This window comes from Clupea harengus, chromosome 14 (genome assembly GCF_900700415.2).
Source record: "Clupea harengus chromosome 14, Ch_v2.0.2, whole genome shotgun sequence".
In the NCBI taxonomy this organism is placed as follows: domain Eukaryota; kingdom Metazoa; phylum Chordata; class Actinopteri; order Clupeiformes; family Clupeidae; genus Clupea; species Clupea harengus.
The window spans coordinates 12052908-12075371 of record NC_045165.1 but is presented as its reverse complement, the minus strand read 5'-3'; the positions used below and the strand labels follow the sequence as shown (position 1 = coordinate 12075371).

The window sequence follows — 22464 nt, the reverse complement described above, 5'->3', positions numbered from 1 at the left end:
GTTGGCCTGTGGAATTGGTCAAATGTCAGGAGTAAGAACTTTGGCTTCTATGGACTGGTCATATGGTGAGGGTCAAAATCTGTTTGCAAATCCATTGCGTTTCACAATCCCCCATGGGCAACAGGGACAAGCAGTGTGTTTTCTATATATACAGTCACTGAGCATTTTGCTTGCAATCTGTTCTCGCTTTATATGAATCTGTGAACTGCCCTGGCCTGTTGAGCCACCACAACTGCCTGCATATGAACTAGCTGGCTTAGCACTGATCGAACAGCAAAGGTTATAGCCTGCCTCTCTGTCCTCTTTGCCCCCTGCACATTATCACTCTGTGATAACTCTCACAGCTGGCCGAGTGTGTCTCTGTGGTGTGGTATTAACAGAGGAATGAGCTCAAAAGCTTCCATCTTTCTGACTGCGTCCTGTAAAATAAGACCACATTCACATTGCGCAGAGTCCCATATAACATAGAACAGGAGGACGCCATCCAGAAGACATCACCCTGCAGCTGTCGCGGATTATTTACATTAAAAACAATCAAAAGCACGGGGGATTTTCTCATCGGAGGACAGTATTGTGTGTGTGACATCACTGAGACACCAGTTTTGTGTACTTCTTTCTTTTTCTTTCTTTTTTTTTATTTTACACAACGTAACAACACAGCAGATGTTGTCATCCTGTACATGGTTTCATAGCCTTTAAACAAAGGCAGTATCAACGTCACTGAAAAGAATACTTTTTTTTTTTTCTTTAAAAAATATGAATTTAATAACAGGTCCTGTGATAAGTCCTTTGATAATCGTTCTTTTTTTTGTAAGTGTGTGTGTGTGTGTGTGTGTGTGTGTGTGTGTGTGTGTGTGTCATAATAGTATGAAGGAAATGTTTATTTCCTTGAGTAGAAAGGCTTTTTGTGAAATCTTTCTGGTTCCTCCTGACGCCACATTTCCTTGATCTGTTTGAAACTCATTTCTTGGTTGGTGCTTGGCAAGAGGACGACTGTTATGCAAAGGAAGGCACCAATGCTCTTTTTTTCTCTCTTGTCAAGGTAAGTATGGAAAGTCTAGGTACAGAAAAAACGTGAAAGGATTTATTTTTCCTCCGGTCACTGGTTTTGAAATGGGGGTGACTGTGAGAAGTGCCAAGGCTACTGGACTGTGGCAACAGTGCCTGCAGAGAGGTGATCCCAATAGAAGGAACGATGGATTTGATTAGTCAGGACTCATCAGACTGTCTGTTGTTCTTCATGAAAATAAAAAAGAGACAGAAAATAGACAAATAAATCCTTTGAGAGGAGAGGAGAGAAATAAAAATAAAAAACACACACACACACACACTTATTTTCATAGCAACATACATACATACGTACGTACATAAACATGAGTTACATACACACTGTCCCACTTTTACATTCACACAGTGCTTTCAAGAATCCACTCTGCGCTGGAGTGAGTGGCCTTCCCGCCTTCCAAATCCGGGTTTTCCAGCTGCAGCAGCATCCCGTTCATGGATAGGCTCCGCTTGGCCGACCACACGCTGCTGAACTTGGTCGAGCCGATGTAGCAGTGGTGTTTGGACAGGTCCTCGTTGAGAGAGTATCTGCGCTTGGCTCTCGTGCCCTCCACCGGAAGTGTCAGGTATTTGGAGCCGGAGGGCCTCTGATGGACCCTGCGGAGGATGGGCGTGTCCTTGAAGCGCGCCGGGGGCAGCTGAGGAGGTGGGTGTGAGGGGCCGGGCGCGGGGGCGGCCACGAAGTGGACCATCGGGGGCTGCTGCAGGGCAGTGGAGTTGTTGCGGTTGGTGTTCTGCGTCTCCGCGTTGAGCAGCACCTCGATCTGGGGCTCCGGGCTCTTGGCAGCGCCGGAGGAGGCCTGGCCGGGAGTGCCGGCGGGCTTTGGCGCGGCACCCTTGCGCTTGCTCTTGAGTGTGCCCGAGGAGCCCGCGGTGGTCCAGCCCTGGCTGAACTGGGAGGTAGCGGTGGAGCACTCGGCTAGAGACGTGGTCTCCGATGAGTGGGTCAGGGTATCCGGCGGTGGGCCCTTCTGGCTGCCCCCTGCTCCTCCTCCTCCTCCTCCGTCACTCCCCCCGCCGTCTTTCCCCCCCATGGCCTGCTTGGAGACGGACGGCGTGACGGTGCAGCCCTGCGACTGCGCGCCGTTGGTCTGCGAGTGCACGTTGGTGGTGACCATGCGGCCCTTGGCCGAGTCGCTGCTGTTGCACACCTTGTAGCGGATCATGAGGATGATGATGAAGACGAGCACGGACGCCACGATGATGCCGCCGATGATGATGATCATGGTGCCGCCCAGGAACTGCGACTGCATGAAGTGGCAGCGCAGGTACTCGGACTCGGTGGTGAACTGGACGCAGCCCACCACGCGCGTGGCCGTCAGCGAGGTCATGCCGTCGTCGTAGATCGCCAACACGCACAGGTCGTACTGGGTCCCTGCTGCCAGGTTGTTCACCAGGAAGTTTTTGCTCGTGGGAGGGATCATCCTGTGAGACGCAATGAGAAATAAGACAGCTGAATGGATGTCATGACAGAGTGAATAAATACAGTGAGATTGAGGAAACTTTTATGTACACTACGTATGAGCTGAGCAAAACCACCCTTTTTCAGCAGGAAAGCACTTCTGAAAAATGAATGGATTTGTCTAGACAGAATAAGCACTATCTAAATATTACACTGATTCTATAGATAACTTTGACTTTCATCAATTGTTTAGACAGGGAGACATTTGCTAAAGGTTAGACATACAACACCATAGCCTTGGTGCAAAGGGATGACTCATCATGATGGCAGCCAAGAAACATAATTCATGACTTCCTGTGCCTTGGATCCTGAGAAACTTTAATGGCTTTAGTTATCCACTGATTTTATAGTTGTGATGTTAAACACTTTTGAGATTGATACTTTTGTACATATTCAAACAGTGCACGAATACAAGTCAAATGTCAAATGATTCAAACACCGGTTTGACTTTTGAATCCATGTCATCGATGATATTAATACAATGCCAAATAATAATAAAAAATCTCAGCCGGCTGTCATCGACTTATCTTCACTGACTCCTCTCTCCCTGCTAAGGGAACATTTTCAGGAGTTTTACATGTGAGTGGCTAGCGCAGAGGGGCTGCAGCAGATCCACTCTGGCCACGCCGCTCCCTTAAGTTGTCCTCGGGGCCTGTATAACTCTCAAAGGGATGTTCTGTCACCGTGAACAATGCTTTCCCCCTTATCAACGCTGCCCATACTCCACCTGACTCTGCCTTCATCCAACCCACTGCGCTTAATACATTCAAAAAGAGAGGAAAGGGAGGGGAGGAGAGGGGTAAGAAAAAATAAATCACTGAATTAAAAAAACAACTGCAGTGTGGTTCAAAAGATGCCGGTGCTTTGTAGAAGTGGGCTGTTTTTTTTCCCCTCTCAGTACAGTCCTACGGAACTGTCCCGACTTTTATCAGGCTGGTAAGTGAATGTGGCTGCCTGGGTCTAATTTTGCTCTCAGCGCACTAAAGAGTTACACTTGTCGTTAGTGTACTTCCAGGCTTTTATCTGACTAAGCCACGCTAGTGAAACGCAACCATTATTGTCGCGATGCTTTTACCAGTGCTTATTTACAGCTCTTCTCCTTTATCGCAACTGAACATTGTTACATGTAGGACTAAATCAAAGACAAGGGAGAGTGAAATGCATTTTTATCCACGCAGACCTTTCTTTTTTTGTTCTTGTTGAAGTATGACAGGATATTGAATAAATGGGAGCTATTAAGGATGTTAATTGGAAAAAAGTTAATAGAAGAGATATTCTAAGAGCATAAATGCTGTGTCATGCAGGCTTCGGGCCAATATTTATACTCTAATCAAAATGTACTGAATCCCAAAAGGGCGTAGATTCCCAGCAGAACAATAACATTCTGTTGTAATTAATAGGACAAGTGATCGTACGGTAATTAGAAAAAAAAATCTAAAACTTTGCACCGTACACCCCCGTCATCCTCAGGAGATGTGCTCAAGAGATTGCATCTATGACTGGTAAAAGCTGTAACGCTCTGTTGTTCGCTGATAAGCAAACCGAAGCAGCGCACTCAATCATGGGCAAGTCAAGCAACGGCTGCATGAGCATGATGGGAAGAGAGAATAGGGGCATGAAGGAGGCAAAAAAGGCAAGCAAGCAAGCAAGCATGTGTGAGGGCATCCATGCACACATCCATAAGCAAAGCCATGAAACTGCATGAAAGAATGAGAGTATTATTGAGGCACCGGCGTTCAAAAACAATGCATCCAGTGTGCCGCTCCATTTTCCCCTGGCTTGAGCAAAATGGCTGACAGTGTTTGCATGTTCATCATTAATTCATAAGCACACTCACACGACTGAATTGAATCACACAGCCAGTGACTGCTCTCTCGTCGCCATTACCGATTGTCAGTCCAGTCCAGACTTCAGCTCACGACATATGATGGCAAAGCTCTGCGAATTTGTGTCGTAGTACACATTGTAAATAACCCAAACAAACAAAGTGTGTTTGACTATTGCGGAAAGGGAAGGGAGGTAAGTTGTTGACAGACAAAGCCCTCATGCCCATAGCATACCATTCAAGACAATATGCACTCTCTGATGCACATCACGTAGCTTGCCTGTGACAGATGGTTTAGGGTTTCAGCACACAGATGTGCTGTGCCTTGTCGTGAGAACGGGACGTGATAATGCCAATGATCTCCCAAGTTTGGGAAACACACATAATCTGGTTACGGTGACAGTGCCACCATAAATTACTGCAGGTTATAATCTCTGATGATCAGTTCACTGTAGCTAAGTGTATTAAATCTGATCTGTCTGTTGTATAATGCCATGACAACATAAAGAGAACACAACTAAACTCCGAACTAAACAGAATCCATAACCCACTCCTAGCGAAGAGCAGGGGCCCATGTGCTTTTGCTTTACATTCTATTTATCTATTTATTACTATTATTCTATTATATTCTATTTATTATCTTTGCATAGAGATGCAGGCCTCGTTTTGACATCCTCCCATGACAATCTATAGCAGTAATCAAATATCATTCAACCCTTTTAGGGAAGCTAAAATGGTGGTATTGTGTACTATAGGGATAATGGGTGTTAGGGGAGTGTTCCAGTTTGCCCATTTGCTTGACTGATGGCAGTGAGAAAACTGCAGTGACATTAAAGACTACTGGCAAGTATTAATGCTTTCATAAACCCTATTAGCAAATCTTCCCATAACAGAAGGGTGGCGCCTTGCCCTGTTTGTTGAGAATCCATTTGGACATTTCTCAATTAAACATCACAATATCACATTTAGATTAAATGGCCCAATGTGTTTAGTGGGATATTAAAAAGAGGGCCCAGCTGTGTTTTTTACTGAGTTATTTATTTATTTGTTTAATGTGGGATCGAGCAGCCATATTACTTTTAATCCTACTGGGGAACAGACTTAAGCATCACCGCCAGACAGGCTTGTTTGGGAAACTGGGCCAGTGGGAGTGTTGTTTTTTTCATCATCATCTTCTTCTTCACCTTCCCTTGTTTTATTCTTACTTCCATCTATATAAATCTCCTTGCTGCTGAACTTGCTTACAGCTATTTTGGCCAATCTCCTCTCTACATCCTCAGTGGGAGAATGGTGTCTGTCAGGCACAGGCAACCGTAAAACTGACGTTATGCTGAAGTCTGTGTTTACAGTGTGGTTGAGTATCGGGGACTCATCACCCAGGCAAGAGCACAGCCTCCTGCCCGCTCTGACTACTAATCTAACTGTGCAGTCCCGCCAGTTTAAGGTACAACTCCACTCACAAAATAAACGGTCAAAAAAGGATGAATTCAAAATAAGGGATTTCTTTGGTGCTGTTGTTGATGGCCTAGAGGCAGTGGATTTGTCTTTGATAAAAATGATGTGACTGTTGCCAGTAGGCAATAGGGATGCACCCGAATACGAACACGTTAATCTGGAAAACATGAATAATGCAATGTTAAGACATATTTCTTCTACCCGAAAATACCATTATTATTCGGGAAAAAAAGTCAGCTCCATGACGAACACGTCTGTGCACCAACCACTATGCTTCTTCAAATAAATTCATATTGTTGTGGATGGACACAAGATTAAAAAGTCCATTGTGTTTGCAGTGTCTGCAACGCAGCCCTTTGCATCATCAGACGCACGTTGGCAGCAGTGGGTGGCTTGTGTGAACTGGCAGCATACAATTTTGGCAAGACAAACCAATGATCATTATGCCATTATCTGTAAGAAACGTTCAAAAAAGTAACCTGGTCTGGAGTAAGGGCAGTTGTATAAATATGCTAAAATATGCGTACTCTGGAAATCAATAATAGTATAATAATATCAATAATAGTAGGTCTACAAAACATCTCAAAGCCAAATTTGGGAATGAAAAAAAGTATATAATGACAAAGGGATAAGCAGGGGGATAAAAAATAAAGAGAGAGATGAAAAGTACAGTATGAGAATGTGGAAATATATTTCATAATTAATTATATGCCAATATCCGATCAATTTCATGGTTTGAAAGCAGAACAATTGCATTGCCAATGAATAGGCCTATTAGTTTAGACAATACAGCATTTGCCCGATTTTACGCGATGTCCGGTTTAAACCACGCTCACTTCTGGCATTCTATCTGAATTTAGATACAGACACAGATAATTATGTTGATTGAACAGACACTGATAAAGATAATAATGTCACTGTGCACCTCTACTAGGCAATATGGGAAATCACTATCACAAGTTCACTCTCTGCATTATCCCGCTCAGACTAACTGCTTGTGTGTGGTTGTTTTTCTCCATATTTAACACCATGGTCTGTGGCTGGCAAACTGACCCTATAGGCTACTTAGCTTGAAATGTAAGGGATCGCACCCATTTGCGCTGCATGCATTAAGTTGATGATGGCGGAGGGGCAAAAATGAATACATATAGAAATGATGCTCTCTTCATATGTGCTCAAGCTATGTTCTGCTTTATTTCTTCTATATATTTCTCATCACATCTCAACTACTCTGCTCATCCTTAATGGGAAATCTCTCTGTGGCGCTCATTTGCAGGCATATTTGCATGTATATTTATATCCTTTTTTTTCTTCCGGTGGCGCACATACTTTCATCTCAAGACACACAGTAGAACCCTTTGATTTTCACACGTCTGTGCAGTCACCATGCAAGAGCTCAACCTATTTGAAAATTCTCCTAAAGAATGCTTTTTGGTATGCATGAAACAACTCCCTTTTCCTTTTCTTCTTTTCTATACAATGTAATCCTATGGGGTAAGCCTCTGCGTCAAAGTCAACCGCTTCTTTTTGCCACCGACAGGCTCATAATGTTATTATAAGTGCCTGACAGCATGGAAAGAATCCCTACAGACATAGACCTGTGTCTGTTTACCTTAATAACTGTAAGGAAGCTGTAGAAAATGACTGTTTCTACCATCATTGGTTCACCTTTCTCGGTATAATAAAAGGGTACACAATTGTAGCCCAATTTGTCTGCCCAAAAAGACCGTTAAACAGCTGCAGCTCATTCAAAATACTGCTGCAAGTGTTTTATCCAAGACCCAGAGAACAGAGCACATTACTCCAGTTCTAAAATATTTACACTGGCTTCCAGTTAGTTACAGAATAGACTTTAAAGTGCTGCCATACGTCTATAAATTACTGAATGGTTAAGGCCCTGAACACATCTGTGATATGTTTAAAGAATATAAACTGAGTAGGGTGAAGCAGCATTGAGCTGTTATGCTGCATACAAATAGAACAAACTATCAGAAGATCGTAGATGTGCCCCAAATGTAGAAATGTTTAAATTTAAGTTAAAAACATTTCTCTTTTCATGTGCCTATGATTTAGCTCCTACTGCACCTCACTTGTAATTATATCACTGATCACTGATTTCATTATATTACTCTCTTTTAATTACTACTTGATGGACTTTGTACTTTCTTTATGATGATATGATGTTTTATCATTTCATTTTAATAGTTTAAATTATATATTTTTCACTTTGTTGTTATTTTTCCTTTGGATTTTCCTTTTGCTTTTCTTTATGTAAAGCACATTGAATTTCCTCTGTGTATGAAATGTGCTTTATAAATAAACTTGCCTTGCCATTGTAAACATAACTCAAGCACTTAGCAAAGAGAGGGAGGTGACACACCCTTTTGATACACAGTACCAATGTCTTCTCTTCCAGCAGGCTGCAAACATGGTGATCCCAAAGATTACCTATTGTTCTTAATACGTACATCAGAGTTTTGAAACAATTATCATTAGCTAGCTACTTTAAACGATAGCCTTTGTAATTCGTTCATTTCTGGCTAGTCATATATGACTGTATGGGACTGTTTTGTAAATAGCATAGATAGAGATATGCTAATACTGAACTATTATTATTTACTCCTGAATATTGACCTAATATAGTAATGATTATATGATTATAATGATTATAATGGTTGTATTGATTAAGCATTATTATTATTATTATTAATAATAATAATAATAATAATAATTATAATTATAATAATAATAACTGTTTTTTCTTTGTTAAAATGTTGTATTCCTACAGATTTTCCAATTTCGCTGATTTTCAACTCTTTTCCTAATCCTACACTACTTGCACTAAACTAGTAATATATATATATATACATGTATATATGTATATATATATTCTTGTTACTTCCCTATTATGTATACAACTTTGACAGTGTACCGTGGCAATGTACAATAAACCCAGCTAACAATGGCATATAAACAGATTGAACTATATCATTTGGTGTAATGTGTTAATATTCAACTAGGGTAGACCTGTTGTTGTCCACAGTTCTATTTCCTGTTACTGACATACTCCGGCCCTCCCAAAGAGCCAGGCAGAGGGATCTGGCCCTCCTAAGAGAAGGTTCGGGGACCCCTGCACTAGACTATAATAATGTGATTTGCCCATCACTGCATTCTACTGCTCGTAAAGCGCCTGTGAACTCTTTGTCAATACTTTCAAGGATGTAAACATTTCCCACTACAAATAAAAGAATACACCGAGGGTTGAAGTTGAATTGGAAACTGACTGCCGACTCAGCTGAGGGGAATCAACCACACACAACTATCACTCTCAAAGGAGGCCCTTCAAAGCCAGACTTTGTGTGGGACCTCGGAGAAAGGATTGATTTCCTCCCGTCGCCTTCGTCTACCAAGGCCGTTAAGATTGATCCCCACCTCTTCATTAGATAAACACAAAAAGTGATGGATTCATTCATTAAGTTACTCAGAGGCGGTATACTTTCTGTCTTTTCCATTTGGCTCCTCTCACTGTTAATTGTTAGTAGCGAGAGAATCTACTGGTGTAAGTGTCGTGGAGTTATTGAGGAGTTCGAGCTTGGATGCCTTCTAAAACAAAAAGGCCCATCACCCCTCAGTGTCTCAGAGATGGCAGGATGTGTGCCTCTTCCAACCCTACTTTTGCTCTTTCTTTCTTCTTTTGGAAGATGCAGCATCAGAATCATTTTCTATCTGGAAATTAAATGTATTCATACTTTGTGTATTGTACATACTCTGTGTGTGTGCCAATGCATATGTGTGTGTGTGTGTGTGTGTGTGTGTGTGTGTGTGAGGGGGTGCATGTGTGCCTATGTGTGTGTGTGTGTGTGTGTGTGTGTGTGTGTGTGTGTGTGTGTGTGTTTCTCTGCAGGTTTGTATGCGTGTATGTGTGAAATCCCATAGTATGGTCGTTGTATAACTCCCTTGGCACAGAGTCATTATTCGGACAAAGGCCTCGGTCATTCTGAAACTGTTTGGCAACCGCAACGAGTTCTGCTTGTTAGGTAAGCTAATTGTGTCTATTGGCTTTCTTTTAAAAGAACACTCATATGGGCACTCTGTGCCACTAGAGCCTGAATGGCCAGATTTATGAAATGTCATCTCACACAGCTTCAGCTCAACAGTCATCAGTGGTACCGGTTCAAAACCTTATAGTTAGTGGCATTTAATAGCCATTTAGATTTTGAAAACTACTGAAGTCATTTTAAAACCTAAAAACTGATATTACCATCGTACCTGTAAACCAGAGAGTCGTCGTATGTGCCATTGTACTGGATCTGAAACATGCGGATGCCAGGGATATTCCTCTGGAAATTGAACTTGATCAGGGCAGTGGAGGACGTGGCCTCCGCTATGACCACCCTCTTGTCCGGGCTGGTCTTGACGTCGGCCGTCTGGTTGCTGCCGTTGGCCCCAGCCCTGGTGGAGGTGGAGATGTCCGAGGAGCCGGGGTCGGACTCCTGGATGTTGTTGGTGCTGTTGGTGATGTGCGGCAGCTTGATGATCATCAGCTCCACGGTCTGATGCGCCTCGCCGGCCGGGTTGGACGAGATGCAGGTGAACGAGCCCGTGTCCTTGACGGTGGTGATGGTGATGTGCAGCGTGCCGTTGGCGTAGACCACGGTGCGCGAGGTGTTGGACACCAGCTTCCCCTCCGGGGAGATCCAGTGGATGGCGGGCACGGGGTCGCCGCGGGCCTTGCACCTCAGCGCCACCTGCTGGCCCTCCAACACGCGCATCTCGGGCGAGTGGCTAATAATGAGCGGTGGCTCGCACAGGAACTCCTCCTCGGGGATGGACCAGAAGTACCGCCCGGAGAGGTGGGTGGGCGACGCGCACGTCTCTAGGTCGTCCTCGCGGCTCAGCCGCCGCAGCCACAGCAGCTCGCAGTTGCAGTGCAGCGGGTTGCCGCCGAAGCTGAGCGCGAACATCGTCGGGCTGCTCATGCCCGACGTGGCCAGCACCTGCGCTCGCTGAAAGAGTGGGTCCGGCGGCAGCTTCTGGAGCTTGTTGGACGTGACGTCCAGCCGGTTGAGCTTCTGCAGCAGCGAGAAGGTGCCCTCGGGAATGTATTCGATCATGTTGTGGTCTAGACTGAGCGTGTGGAGGCTGATCATCCTCTGGATGGCCTCCCAGGGGATGCTCTCCAGGTTGTTGTAGGAGAGATCCAGCTCCTCCAGCGCCAGGAGGTCGTTGAACGCCCCCAGACTGATGAGCATGAGCTGGTTGTTGTTGAGGATGAGGTGGTGCAGCTTGGACATGCCGCTGAAGGTGTCGTTGGCGATGCGCGTCAGCCGGTTGCTGTTCAGGTGCAGGGCGCGCAGGTTTTCCAGGTCGGCGAACGCGTGCGGCGTAATGTAGCTGATGGTGTTCCGCGACAGTGTCAGGTCCACCAGCCGGGTCATGTTGGCAAAGTCTTTCCGCTTGATGCTGGTGACAAAGTTGTCGGCCAGGCGGAGTTCCACGGTGTGGCGGTCGATGTTCGGCGGGACGAAGAGGAGCCCTTTTTTGGCACAGAGGGTGGCAAGGTTGGGCGATAACACTTGACACGAACAGCGCTTTGGACAAGTTTGGGCCTTCACTGCCATTCCAATGACGAACGAGAGGACCAGCAGTTTTTCCATTGTAAGTCAGGTTTTAACACCTGCAAAAAAAAGGAAAAACAGAAATCATTAATCACATTTGGAATTAAGAAACAGCCCATAATCAATCTAGAGTGCACTCATTTAGCAAACAGACAAGCAGCAGATGCTTATGTTGAATATTTTATAATACTTTTAAACTATATTTAGCATGAATATCTCCCTTTCGTTAGCACACATCATCATTGACAGAAGTAGACCGTAATGGTAAAATAAAAATCTGTGTGGCTATATGCATATTTCCCTCCGATGAAGCATGAAATATCCGTGGCCATTCGCACCAAAACCAATTATTTCAGTGTGTTAGTACATCGCCAGACACAACGACGAATAATGTGCATTCTGCTTGCACATATGCACGCTCATTGATGCTTTCATTGAAGAGGTCTTCGGGTTTGGAACACAAACAGTACATCATCCTCTCGGTTTCTGCCTCCTTCTCTCTCTCTCTCTCTCTCTCTCTCTCTCTCTCTCTCTTCCTTTCTTTCACTCTCTCCCTCTTCTCTCAGCATAGATTATGTGACTAATGCTTCTCTCTTCACGCTGGGGTCAGTCACTCTGAATTTGAAAAAAAAATAAAAGAATGCGGGGGAGCGGAGAGAAGCGAGAGAGGGAGAGAGAATGGGGGAACGAGAAACGAAAGAAAGAGAGAGAGGAGGACTTGTTTCATAACGCTCCTCTGTAAATGTGGGTGGCGGTGGCACGTGGCCCCCGCCGACCTGCGGATATCACCGTGGCAATTATGCCAGAGAAAAGTAATGTAATGACAAGATAAGGGTCTTGCCACTCAGTCAGCACATGAAAGGGATAGTGTGCGTGGCTGAAAATGAAATAAGACTAGGCTCTGGGATGGGAAAGGGAAGGGGAGGGTAGCCTTATGGCTGTCTGAACTGTCATCTGGCTGCCTTGCACAAGGGCAGGCGGGTCTCTTTTAAAGGTCACTTCTAGTCTACATGCACACAGGCCCACACACAGACACCTCCAGTCCTACTTGACCGAAAGAACAAAAAAGAGCAAACGTTCCACCGTTACATTCTGATGTGGGAAAAAGGACCACCGGTACATCTTTACTCTTTCCTCCTGTCAAGTTCACATGACAGAAAAAGGCTGTTATGGCTAATAGTGTAGTGCCATAACAGAGAGAGAGAGAGAGAGAGAGAGAGAGAGAACGAGAGAGAGAGAGAGAGCCATGTCAAGAGCCTGCAGGAAGGTCACTCTGCCACCGAGCAATAAAAGCACGGCTGCATCTCGCTCTCCGACAGAAAGATCATGTTCATTACCAGGCTGTAATTCCTTACCATTGATTTTCATCCAGAGCTACTGCATATGCACTAGTGCACGCACTCACGGCTTTTTATCGTGCAAAGAGACTGCCGGAGAAAGAGGGAGACAGAGAGAGAAAGATAGAGAGGAAGAGGGAGGGAGAGATGCTGGGTGGAACGAATAGAGGGTAGAAATATGAGATTGTAATGGAGAGTGCTTTGCAGTCTGCATATGTAAGATCAGGGATGGGGCATTAAGTGGCTGATTCATGGGGGCCTATCTGATTCGCAACGCAACATCCCGCTCGCAAGGGCTGGCGAGAGCCTCGAGAGCCGCCCCGCCAGATATGCATCATGCTAAACTAAATGCCGTTCTTAAGAGGCAGCGTCACGTTCCTGCTGTGACAGGCGTTCCGTTCCCTGCACACATCAGCAGATCGGAAACAGATTTAACACACATAGTCGCGCCGACGCCTCGCTGTTCCGTCGGAACATGAGATCTGTGCACACACACACACACACACACCGCTGTAGGTCCGGGATGATGCCAGTAATGACAAGGCTGGTGTTGGAAGAAACACTATCACTGCACTGTCTGTCAGTATCCCTTTCGATCTCCCCGAGCAGAGCATTCCTAACGGCAGCAGTCAAAATGGTCTCCACTGTGTCTGCTCTCACATTCGCCCTAACCTGGAACGTGAGATAACATAGTCGAGACGGCTGCCTCTTATCGGCAGATTAGCGACAAAGGCAATATCACATCTGTCGCAGGGGAATCAATCAAACCAGGCATAGTGACCCGAACAGCCTGTTGTCAGTTTAGGGTAAGTGAAAAAAAGAATGGACTGTGTTTTTGTCCAAAATAGGGGCAGGAACCACCTCATTGTGGGTTTTGCCCTTCATGTGCACAAGCCTTTTTTTTTTCACGAAATTGGTTTGAAATTGCATTTCCTGTTCCTATTAGTGACCTGCCACATGTGGAAATTGCACGGAGTGCATTTCGGGAAGCTGGTGTCTTTGAAAAGGCAAATGGAGCCATGATCGCATTAGATTCAAGTTTCATGGTTGATGAAGTGTATACAGCTCAACGTCTACTTTACTCCAACGGGAAGGGAATATTTCTATTTGGTACCACAACCCACCGTTTTTAGAAAACTGATTGGGGGTGCTACCTCCCTTGGAAACCCTGAAGCACTGAAAAAAAACTATAATGGCTTGTTTCCCCTCTCTAGGGGAGAAACACAAAGCATGTTCAGCAAGGCGGTAATTAACCGAGGTGGCAGGGGACACAATTAGGGTGTCATTGCATTGCCGAAAGTTCACAGTGACACACAACAGTAATTTATGTGGCCAGAAATTACATCTAATCATGGAGCCAAAGAGCACTGTCCATCACTGTGGCGCAGCCGGGTCAAATTTCCCCTTGCTTGCACCGCAGCGTCCCAATCCATGCCTGCACAGACACACACACACACACACACACACACACACACACACACACACACAGACACACACACACACACACACACACACACAGACACACACACACACACACACACACACACACACTTATACGCACAGGCGTTCTGAGCAAGGACAAATGGAAATGCTTACCTTAATATTTCAATATTGCTTTGGTTCTACACTGGGAACTGAGAGATGCATATCAACTGGGAAACTGCACCACAAGAGACGCATAGACTGACTGAAGATATGACTTCATCCAATATGAAGTTTTGTATTTTATGAAGCACTGAACAAGTGTTCCGACACACACACATGTTGTGAGTCCAACTTTGTGTTGAGCAGCACGCATCAGTTTTGAGAAGTTGGGATTAGTATCATACTGTACATGTCGTTGACATCTATCAAAAGAGACGAAATACATCCAGTAAAATACTGATTCAGGAAATCCAGGAGGTTCTGTTTCACATAATAATAATAATACTGGTTCTGGTTGCTAGGTGGAATCCAAATTAGCTCCAGTGTTCTTAATTGAAACCCTCTAACCCCAAAGGGCCACGGCCCCAGGTTACTGCATTAGATGCAGAAGTAAACGAGGTAAGACTGGAGTTTTAATTCATGCAGGCTGCTGTGTCAGCTTCACTCTCTCGTGGCTGTTTTATTAAAGGCCTTGCCTAAGCCCTAAAATGATGAATGTTTTAAGACCCCCCCCCCAAAAAAGGTCTCACTGTAAACACACACACACACACACACACACACACACACACACACACACACACACACACACACACACACACACACACACACACACACACACACACACACACACACACACACACACACACACACCTCAGGTGATCCACACCAGACTGTTCTCTGACAGCAGCAGGCATGCTGGGGTTGGGTGGGCCACTGGCTGGACAGCTTTAGCACTCAAGCTTGTGCCCAGGAGGTCCAAATCTATGTCAGCCCCTACAAATGAGACAATTGTGTTTCCTGAGCCCTTGAGCAAGGCCCTTAGCCCAAATACACTTCAGGGGCTTTACTCTCTGCCTGTCTTTTTCTTGCTCTACCTTCCTCTCTCTCTCTCTCTCTCTCTCTCTCTCTCTCTCTCTCTCTCTTTCTTCCTCCTCAGTCGCAACTCATTTCTCTGAAGGTAGCTGTTCCGCATGAGAAAACCAATCTCAACTGGTCACCTAGAGGTCAAGGGTTCCATAAATACATAACCAGATGCATACCCAGCCCAATGGCTATTGTTGCAAACATTTTGATCCACACAAATATTGAAACTATTTGTCCCATATATCATATGACATCGTATCATATACTCTTTTATGATCAGGATATCAGACCCCTGCCAGCCAATCCAAAAAAATTGTGGATTTGAATTGTGGAGTTCTTTGCTACCTTCTACTCCGGTGGTTTAATGTATCAGAATAAATCTGCAGTCATTATCCCTTTTATTCTATTCACATAATTCTGATGATTTCTAGTAAAAAAAATCATACAATCCCTACTCGCCACTCTTCCTAGAACCATCGTCTCGGTCCAAAACAGGCTCATGTCATAATACTTTAATATTCAATCTAGTCTCCTCTCTCCAGATCAGTGGCCACGACCTGGCGTTGGCTGACCCCTGGATGAGTGAGATGAGGGAGAAGTTGCCTGCGTGCTTTGCGGGGGGGTGGGGTGGGGTGGGGGGTGCTGGTGGAGCTGGGAGACGGGCAGTGGGGGGCAACACGCACAGGAACACGTTGCACCGATGAATTATGCACAGGCCGCACAACATGAATGGTCCTCCATAATTCACGCAGATCAGTTTCTACACATGACAGGAGCACCCGTGAATTTTTCAGATGCTCTAAAAGGAGCTGCCTCGTCACCCCTCCAAATATCATCATAAATGTTTAAGGTGTGTCAAAACACACACACACATACACGCACACACATCGTCAACCATACATAGATACTGACATACACGCACAAACACGCAGGAGACACGCGCAGATAGAGAGGCTGACACACACACGCACACTAGTACACACACACAGAGACATACACTTCTGCACGGACACACACACACATACAGAATCACACACACACACACACACACACACAGGGGGAGGGCTTGGATATATCAGCATCACATGACCAGCCTGCTGCTGCTTACAAGGTCAAAGCGAACAGCAATAGGGTGTGTGTGTGTGAGTGTGTGTGTGTGAGTGTGTCTGTGTGTGTGAGTGTGTGTGTGTGTGTGTGTGTGTGTGTGTGTGTGTGTGTGTGTGTGTGTGTGTGTGTGTGTGAGCGTGTGTGTGTGTGTGTGTGAGTGCTATGATACAACACAGTATATAGCACTGCATGTATTCAATATGCAAACCCTTGGCGATTCTGTATGTCCTCTGTACAATACTTATGGTATATTATGCAAATCCTCAGCGTCATGTCGTATTGCCCCTGCAGTATGATAATGATGTCTCTAATGAAAATGGCACATGAGGGTGTTTAAAATGACACACGTCTGCAGCTCTTGCACCATCCTCAGACCACCAACATCGGCCCCACTCCCACAGCATGCTTTTTCAAGCTTCTGTCACATGTGTTGACACTCGGTTGTCTTATAAGTCCCAGATGTGCAGGAAACAGTGAGCGTCTCCAAGGATACTGGCTAATCACGTGGCTTTTTTCTGACTAGGCTGAGAGAGAACGTTAAAAGCATTTCTTTTTACCAAGGTCCTTCCAAAGTCAACTTGCTGCCCACACATATCCATTTACTTGTCAACCATCTAAGGTGAAGGGTAAAGCCAATATGTCCACAAATCACAGTGAATCAAGAAAGACAAAAAAAAAGACTTTCTCTCTCACAAATACAACCACATACCCACCAGTATGCATATTTCAGAAATCTCACCAACCTCTCAGTCACAGTTTTAGAGGAAAACGAAAATGATGACTGAGCAATGTGTCAGTGAACAAACGACCCCCTCGAAAACGAGATGCTGCATTTTAAGGGGTTATCCTCCAAACAATACAATTTCAAATTTCAATGTGTCAGTCAACAAACGACACAAGTAAGATTTGCCATCTCTTTATTTATGGTGCCTGCAATAAGCAATTGTTCAGACGGTGTATAAATATGCAAGCAGTCTTTGTCCGGCTACCCAGTCAGCTGTCAGTATGAACGGCATGCTGGGCTGATGACGGTGGATACAATTGCATTTGTCCTCAGTTTTAAGTGGCGACTGCACGGACTTTCAGGCTGGATTTTTTACATCAATCAGCAACTGGGGACATCTGATGTTAGGAATAGAAACAGAGAGCGGGAGCGTGTGTGAGAGAGGTAGAAACAGTGGGAGGGAGAGAATGAGAAGTGACAAGGCAAAGACTGACAGCATGTATCGATGCCTGAAGCAGGTGTAACTCCTCTCGCCTGTCTATCTAAGCCCTTTCCTTTAACAAGCCTGTTCGTTAACAAACCCTCCTCCCTTTCTTCCTCTTTTTTCCCCTTCTTATTTTCTCTATCTCTTAATTTCTTGCTCCCTTGCAGTCTTTGTCTCTCTACCCCCCCCCCCCCCCCCCCCCAACCCCATCCTCTCTATTTTGCTAACGTTCCTCTGGCAACCATCAGTGAAGCATATCTGTTGTTAGGAGAGCAAAACATCAAGCAGTAAGCACACGTCTCCTACACTCCTCTGCGTCTCTCTCTCTCTCTCTCTCTCTCTCTCTCAAACACCTCTCTGTCGCTCTGAGAGGCTCCACTGCAAGCCAGAGAAAAGCAACAATCCAACAGGACCTCTGGCACTGTTCAGCTTAAGTAGCACTAGACCAGGCAGAAACTGATTGTGTGTGTACTCATCCGTGTGGGTTTGTGAGAACGTGTGTGTCTGTGTCTGTGTCTGTGTGCATGTATCAGTGTGGGCATGTGTATGTGTGTGGCTGTGTGTGCACATCTGTGTGGATTTCACTGTGTGTGTGTACATGTGAGTGCCTCACACACACACACACACACACACACACTTACTGTCTGTGTGTGTGTGGTCGGCAGGGCTGGCTCGCTCTCAGGTCAGTTAATTGGACAGGAAAATAAATTCTCTGTCACACACGACGGCATGAATATTAATAGCGAAGGTGAGCCGAGTCACACTGAGCAACTCATCTCCTGGGATCTCATTTCCCAAGTGCTCTGCCTGAAATCAGGGGGGCCACAGAGCACCTCGGCTAGCCAGCAGCGCCGTCTCTGTCTCTGGTGCCGGGTCAGTGCGCTGCGGGTGTTCCCCACTTCCGACATCAATCAGAGCACAGCTTCATGTATGATGCACAGGGGGGTGGGGAGGGGTGTGGTGTTTTGTATGTTCAACTTGAGTATATGGTGCTTCATTCTGTCATGTTTATGTCAGTGTGTCTGCCTGTGTGTGTGTGTGTGTGTGTGTGTGTGTGTGTGTGTGTGTGTGTGTGTCTATTCTTTCTGATGTCAGCAAGCACCTAATGCACTTACACACACAGACATACACACACACAGAATGACACACAAAGAGAAATACACACACGCAGAAATATGCACACACGGAAATACACACACACAGAAATGGCCCTCTATTTTGAAGGAGTGGTTGTATTAGACACCTGGTTGTGAGTGTAACATCTCTCTTTTCACGCAATAGTCTGAAACTACACAATTGAGATTCACTTCTGTCCTTACAGCAATCTGTGGATAGAGGGATGACAGAGGAAAAATTGGGCTCAGTTTTATTGAAAAAGTAAAAATCAGTTTATTTGCTCTTTTTGTGTCTGAGAGAGAGGAGAGATACATAGAGAGAGAGAGAGAGAGAGAGAGAGAGAGAGTGTGTAATGCCCCAGCTCTTTGTGTTTTCAGGGCACAGTATGAGATGACTCGCAGGTGGCCTTCAGCCTCTCTCTCTCATGTACGGGCATAAAGTGGAGATCCATCATCAGCTTCCCTCTGAAACTGACATGGTCACATCCCCGTGACAGCATTTTATCACCCTCTCCTCTTTCCCCATATCTCTCGTCTCTCTCGCCTCCTCGCATCTCTCCTCTCCTCACCCCCAATCCACTCCATCTCAAGGCTACAGGGGGTCCGTGCTCGGCCCCCTAGCCCTGCTTTCACCTCCCTGGGGGGATGGAGACTCAGGCACCCCCTGCCTGCACCCATCTCTGACTGATCATAAGCAAGTCTATGGCCAGCCAGCACTCAGTGCCCCCAGGAGAGCGAGAGAGAGCGAGAGAGAGCGAGAGAGAAAGAGAGAAAGAGAGAGAGAGAGAAAGAGAGAAAGAGAGAGAGAGAGAGAGAGAGAGGGATTTTTTGGTGGGTGAGCCCAGTTGGAGGTGAACTGGACACTTAGCCTCAGAGGCCATTTTGTTGGCGGAACTCCTGGAGGGTGTAGCGCAGGAGGGGAATGAGAGAGAGAGAGAGAGAGAGAGAGAGAGAGAGAGAATGAGGGATGGAGAGAGGGAGCGGAGGGTTGACCCCCAGGGCTTCACGTTGGCAGCACAGCAGGGGGGGAGGCTCCTGTGAAGAGCCCCTGCTGAGAGGCGACTAAGGCTATGGGGATGGCGGCGAGGTGGCAGGATCAAATCCCCCCAGCTCAGGGGCCCATGCTGTCACTCGCTACAACTGTCACCTGCTGGGATATCATTACACGCCAGAGACTAAAAAAAACCACAGTCAGGGGCATTGTGCGCAGCAGATAACATCTATCCCCCCTATCTCTCTCCCTATCTCTCTATACAGAGCCAGTGCTCTCTGTCTATCTATGCTAGATCTTAATGAATGAAGAGAGAGTGACAGTGCTCTAAGACAGAGAAAGAAAAATAGAAAGAAAGATAGATAGATAGATAGAATTAGAGAAGACCCAGCAGAAATGAGATTCTCAAACGTCCATCATGTATAAACGAGGCAGTCCAGAAACATAAGACATGACCCTCGTAGTTCCTGCATGGATGAGAATCCAGCCCCACTGTAACCATGTCTGCACAAGCACCCACTGTCACTCCATGAAAATATGGTAAGTCAAATGAATATGACAGCAGGCGTACGACAACTACACGCTATCTCTCTATTTTTCCTCTTCCACAGGGAACTGGACTGGACCAAAAAACTCGGAGTGACAAAAAACACATGTCTGTGATGGATTACAGCAGGCATTGTGCTGAGAACACACAAACAGCACACCTGCCCGCGACTGACATCATAGATCCTGTTTCACTGATGCTGCATCCCGACCACTTAGATCCATTTTATTATGCAACCAATTGCTGATTCGCCTTCCTTTGTCCATTTCATTCAGAGGAATTAATGATCATCTGATGATCAGCATTCGGGGTGAGAATCCGGTCTGCACAATCTACTTTTGCGATTGATGTTAAGTCGCCTCTTGTTTGCAAATCACTGCTGTAATGTACTGTAACATCACGGTGTGGAACATCTGTGCCAATTTTTTTAATGGAAATGCGGAAAATGAATTTATGACGGAAATTCTGTTCCCAAACTATTAGTGGTTGCACAATGCTGTGTAACACTGGTTAACCTTGTTTTCACTGTTCTATACAAATGTTCCTCTTGACTGAGAGTTCAGCAAGATTAAGTAATCTGTGATTCTCTTAGGATAAAATACTTCTCCCCATTATGGAAATGTTGATAATTGTCTCCAGAAGCTACTTAAACTGAGAAGAGGAAAAAATATTTCCTCCATCTAGAACAAAGCAACCCTGGGTTGTTGTTGGAATTGAGATGTATGGGTTTGCCATCAGCCATTTTGAGTTCTGAGGTGCATGTTCCTATGGTGTGTCCGTGTGTCTGTGGAGATAGAGAGAAACAAAGATAGACTGAGGGAGAAAGAGAGAGAAAGATAAATGTACTTTATGTGTGTGTGTGTGTGTGTGTGTGTGTGTGTGTGTGTGTGTGTGTGTGCGCGTGTGTGTGTGTGTGTGTGTGTGTGTGTGTGTTGTGAGTGTGTGTGTGTGTGTCTTTGTGACTGTATGCTTCTCTCCAGTAGCAGCAGAGTCTGATCCTCTGAATATGCAGCAGAGCCGCTGTAACACGGAGCAGACTCTGAGCCGATCCCCTGCACTTACCGGTGGGGAGAGGACGGAGATCAATAGCTTCCGCTCAGCTCGCTGGCTTTCGTATAAGAGACGAAAGCTGCAGCCCAGCCTCAGTGTGCCCAGCAGAGGTAATTACTTAATGCATGGCTTTCACTTGTTTTGTTTTGGGCCGAAGGAAACTTCATAGGTTTAGTGAATACATCTTGCGGAACCAGGCAATAGATTTTTTTTAGAACACCCAATACCCCTTACACACACACGCACACACACACACACACATTTACACACCCACATACACATCTGAGGTCTGACTTTTACCAGTCCTCATAACAGCGTAGCATTTCGCTATGAGAAAATAATCTGAGCAAAAACCATTATGGAGCTTTCGGATTTGTCCCCATGGGGATGCCTTTGATGGGACTATTTTTGGACTTCCTATTTAGAAGGAGAAAAAAGTAGATTGGCCACCATGGGTATATTTGGAGAACTGAATGCGCATCATGTTTCATCAGACAGCGATTGTCTGGCTCTAAAATGCCACTTTTGTTCACTAGCAGTTTCATTTTGCTGTTTCTGCTTCATTTCATTTTGCTTTTTAAAAAAAAATATATTGTTGTTTTCAGATGGAATGGAATCCAGTGTCCTGCAGAGTATAGATTGTAGTTACCATTTAGTTTTGACAAATTTACTATTTTTACACGGCCAGAAAACCTTGGAAGAGGGGACGTATTACCCCACACAAGAAATTTAAGACCAAATATAAATGGGCTTCAAAGCCTTCATATATCATCAAACAACAGCTTCAAAAGACAACATATATTTTTCTGTGGGCAGACCTCGGCAGCTGGACAAAAGAGTATTTCAGTGACATTTTACGGCCTCTGACATTCATCAGGCTCCATCAGACGTGAACATGAGTGACTGGGGATCGATACGACCCCCCCCCCTCCCCCTTTCTTTTTCCCCTCACCGACTCTGAGCATCTGAGCATCGGGTGACACTTCCCATGCAGGAAATCCCCCTGGTGCAACTGTGTGTGTGTGTGTGTGTGTGTGTACGTGTGTGTGTGTGTGTGTGTGTGTGTGTGTGTGTGTGTGTGTGTGTGTCTGTGTGTGTGTGTGTGTGTGTCTGTGTGTGTGTGTGTGTGTGTGTGTGTGTGTGTTGTTTGTTTCGGTGCGTGTATTTACGGGTAAA

General features: G+C 45.4%; 1 protein-coding gene across 1 annotated transcript in view; it reads right to left on the bottom strand.

Moving 5' to 3' along the window:
• Positions 1-605: 605 nt before the first annotated feature.
• lrfn5a (leucine rich repeat and fibronectin type III domain containing 5a) overlaps positions 606-22464 on the bottom strand; it is a 41695-nt gene continuing 19836 nt past the window's right edge. Inside the window, exons 2-3 of the mRNA XM_031580373.2 lie at positions 10077-11484; positions 606-2490 (exon numbers count right to left, since the gene is read on the bottom strand). Coding sequence (XP_031436233.1) covers positions 1407-2490; positions 10077-11464 — 2472 coding nt within the window. The 5' untranslated portion in view covers positions 11465-11484 and the 3' untranslated portion in view covers positions 606-1406. The remainder of the gene's footprint in view (positions 2491-10076; positions 11485-22464) is intronic.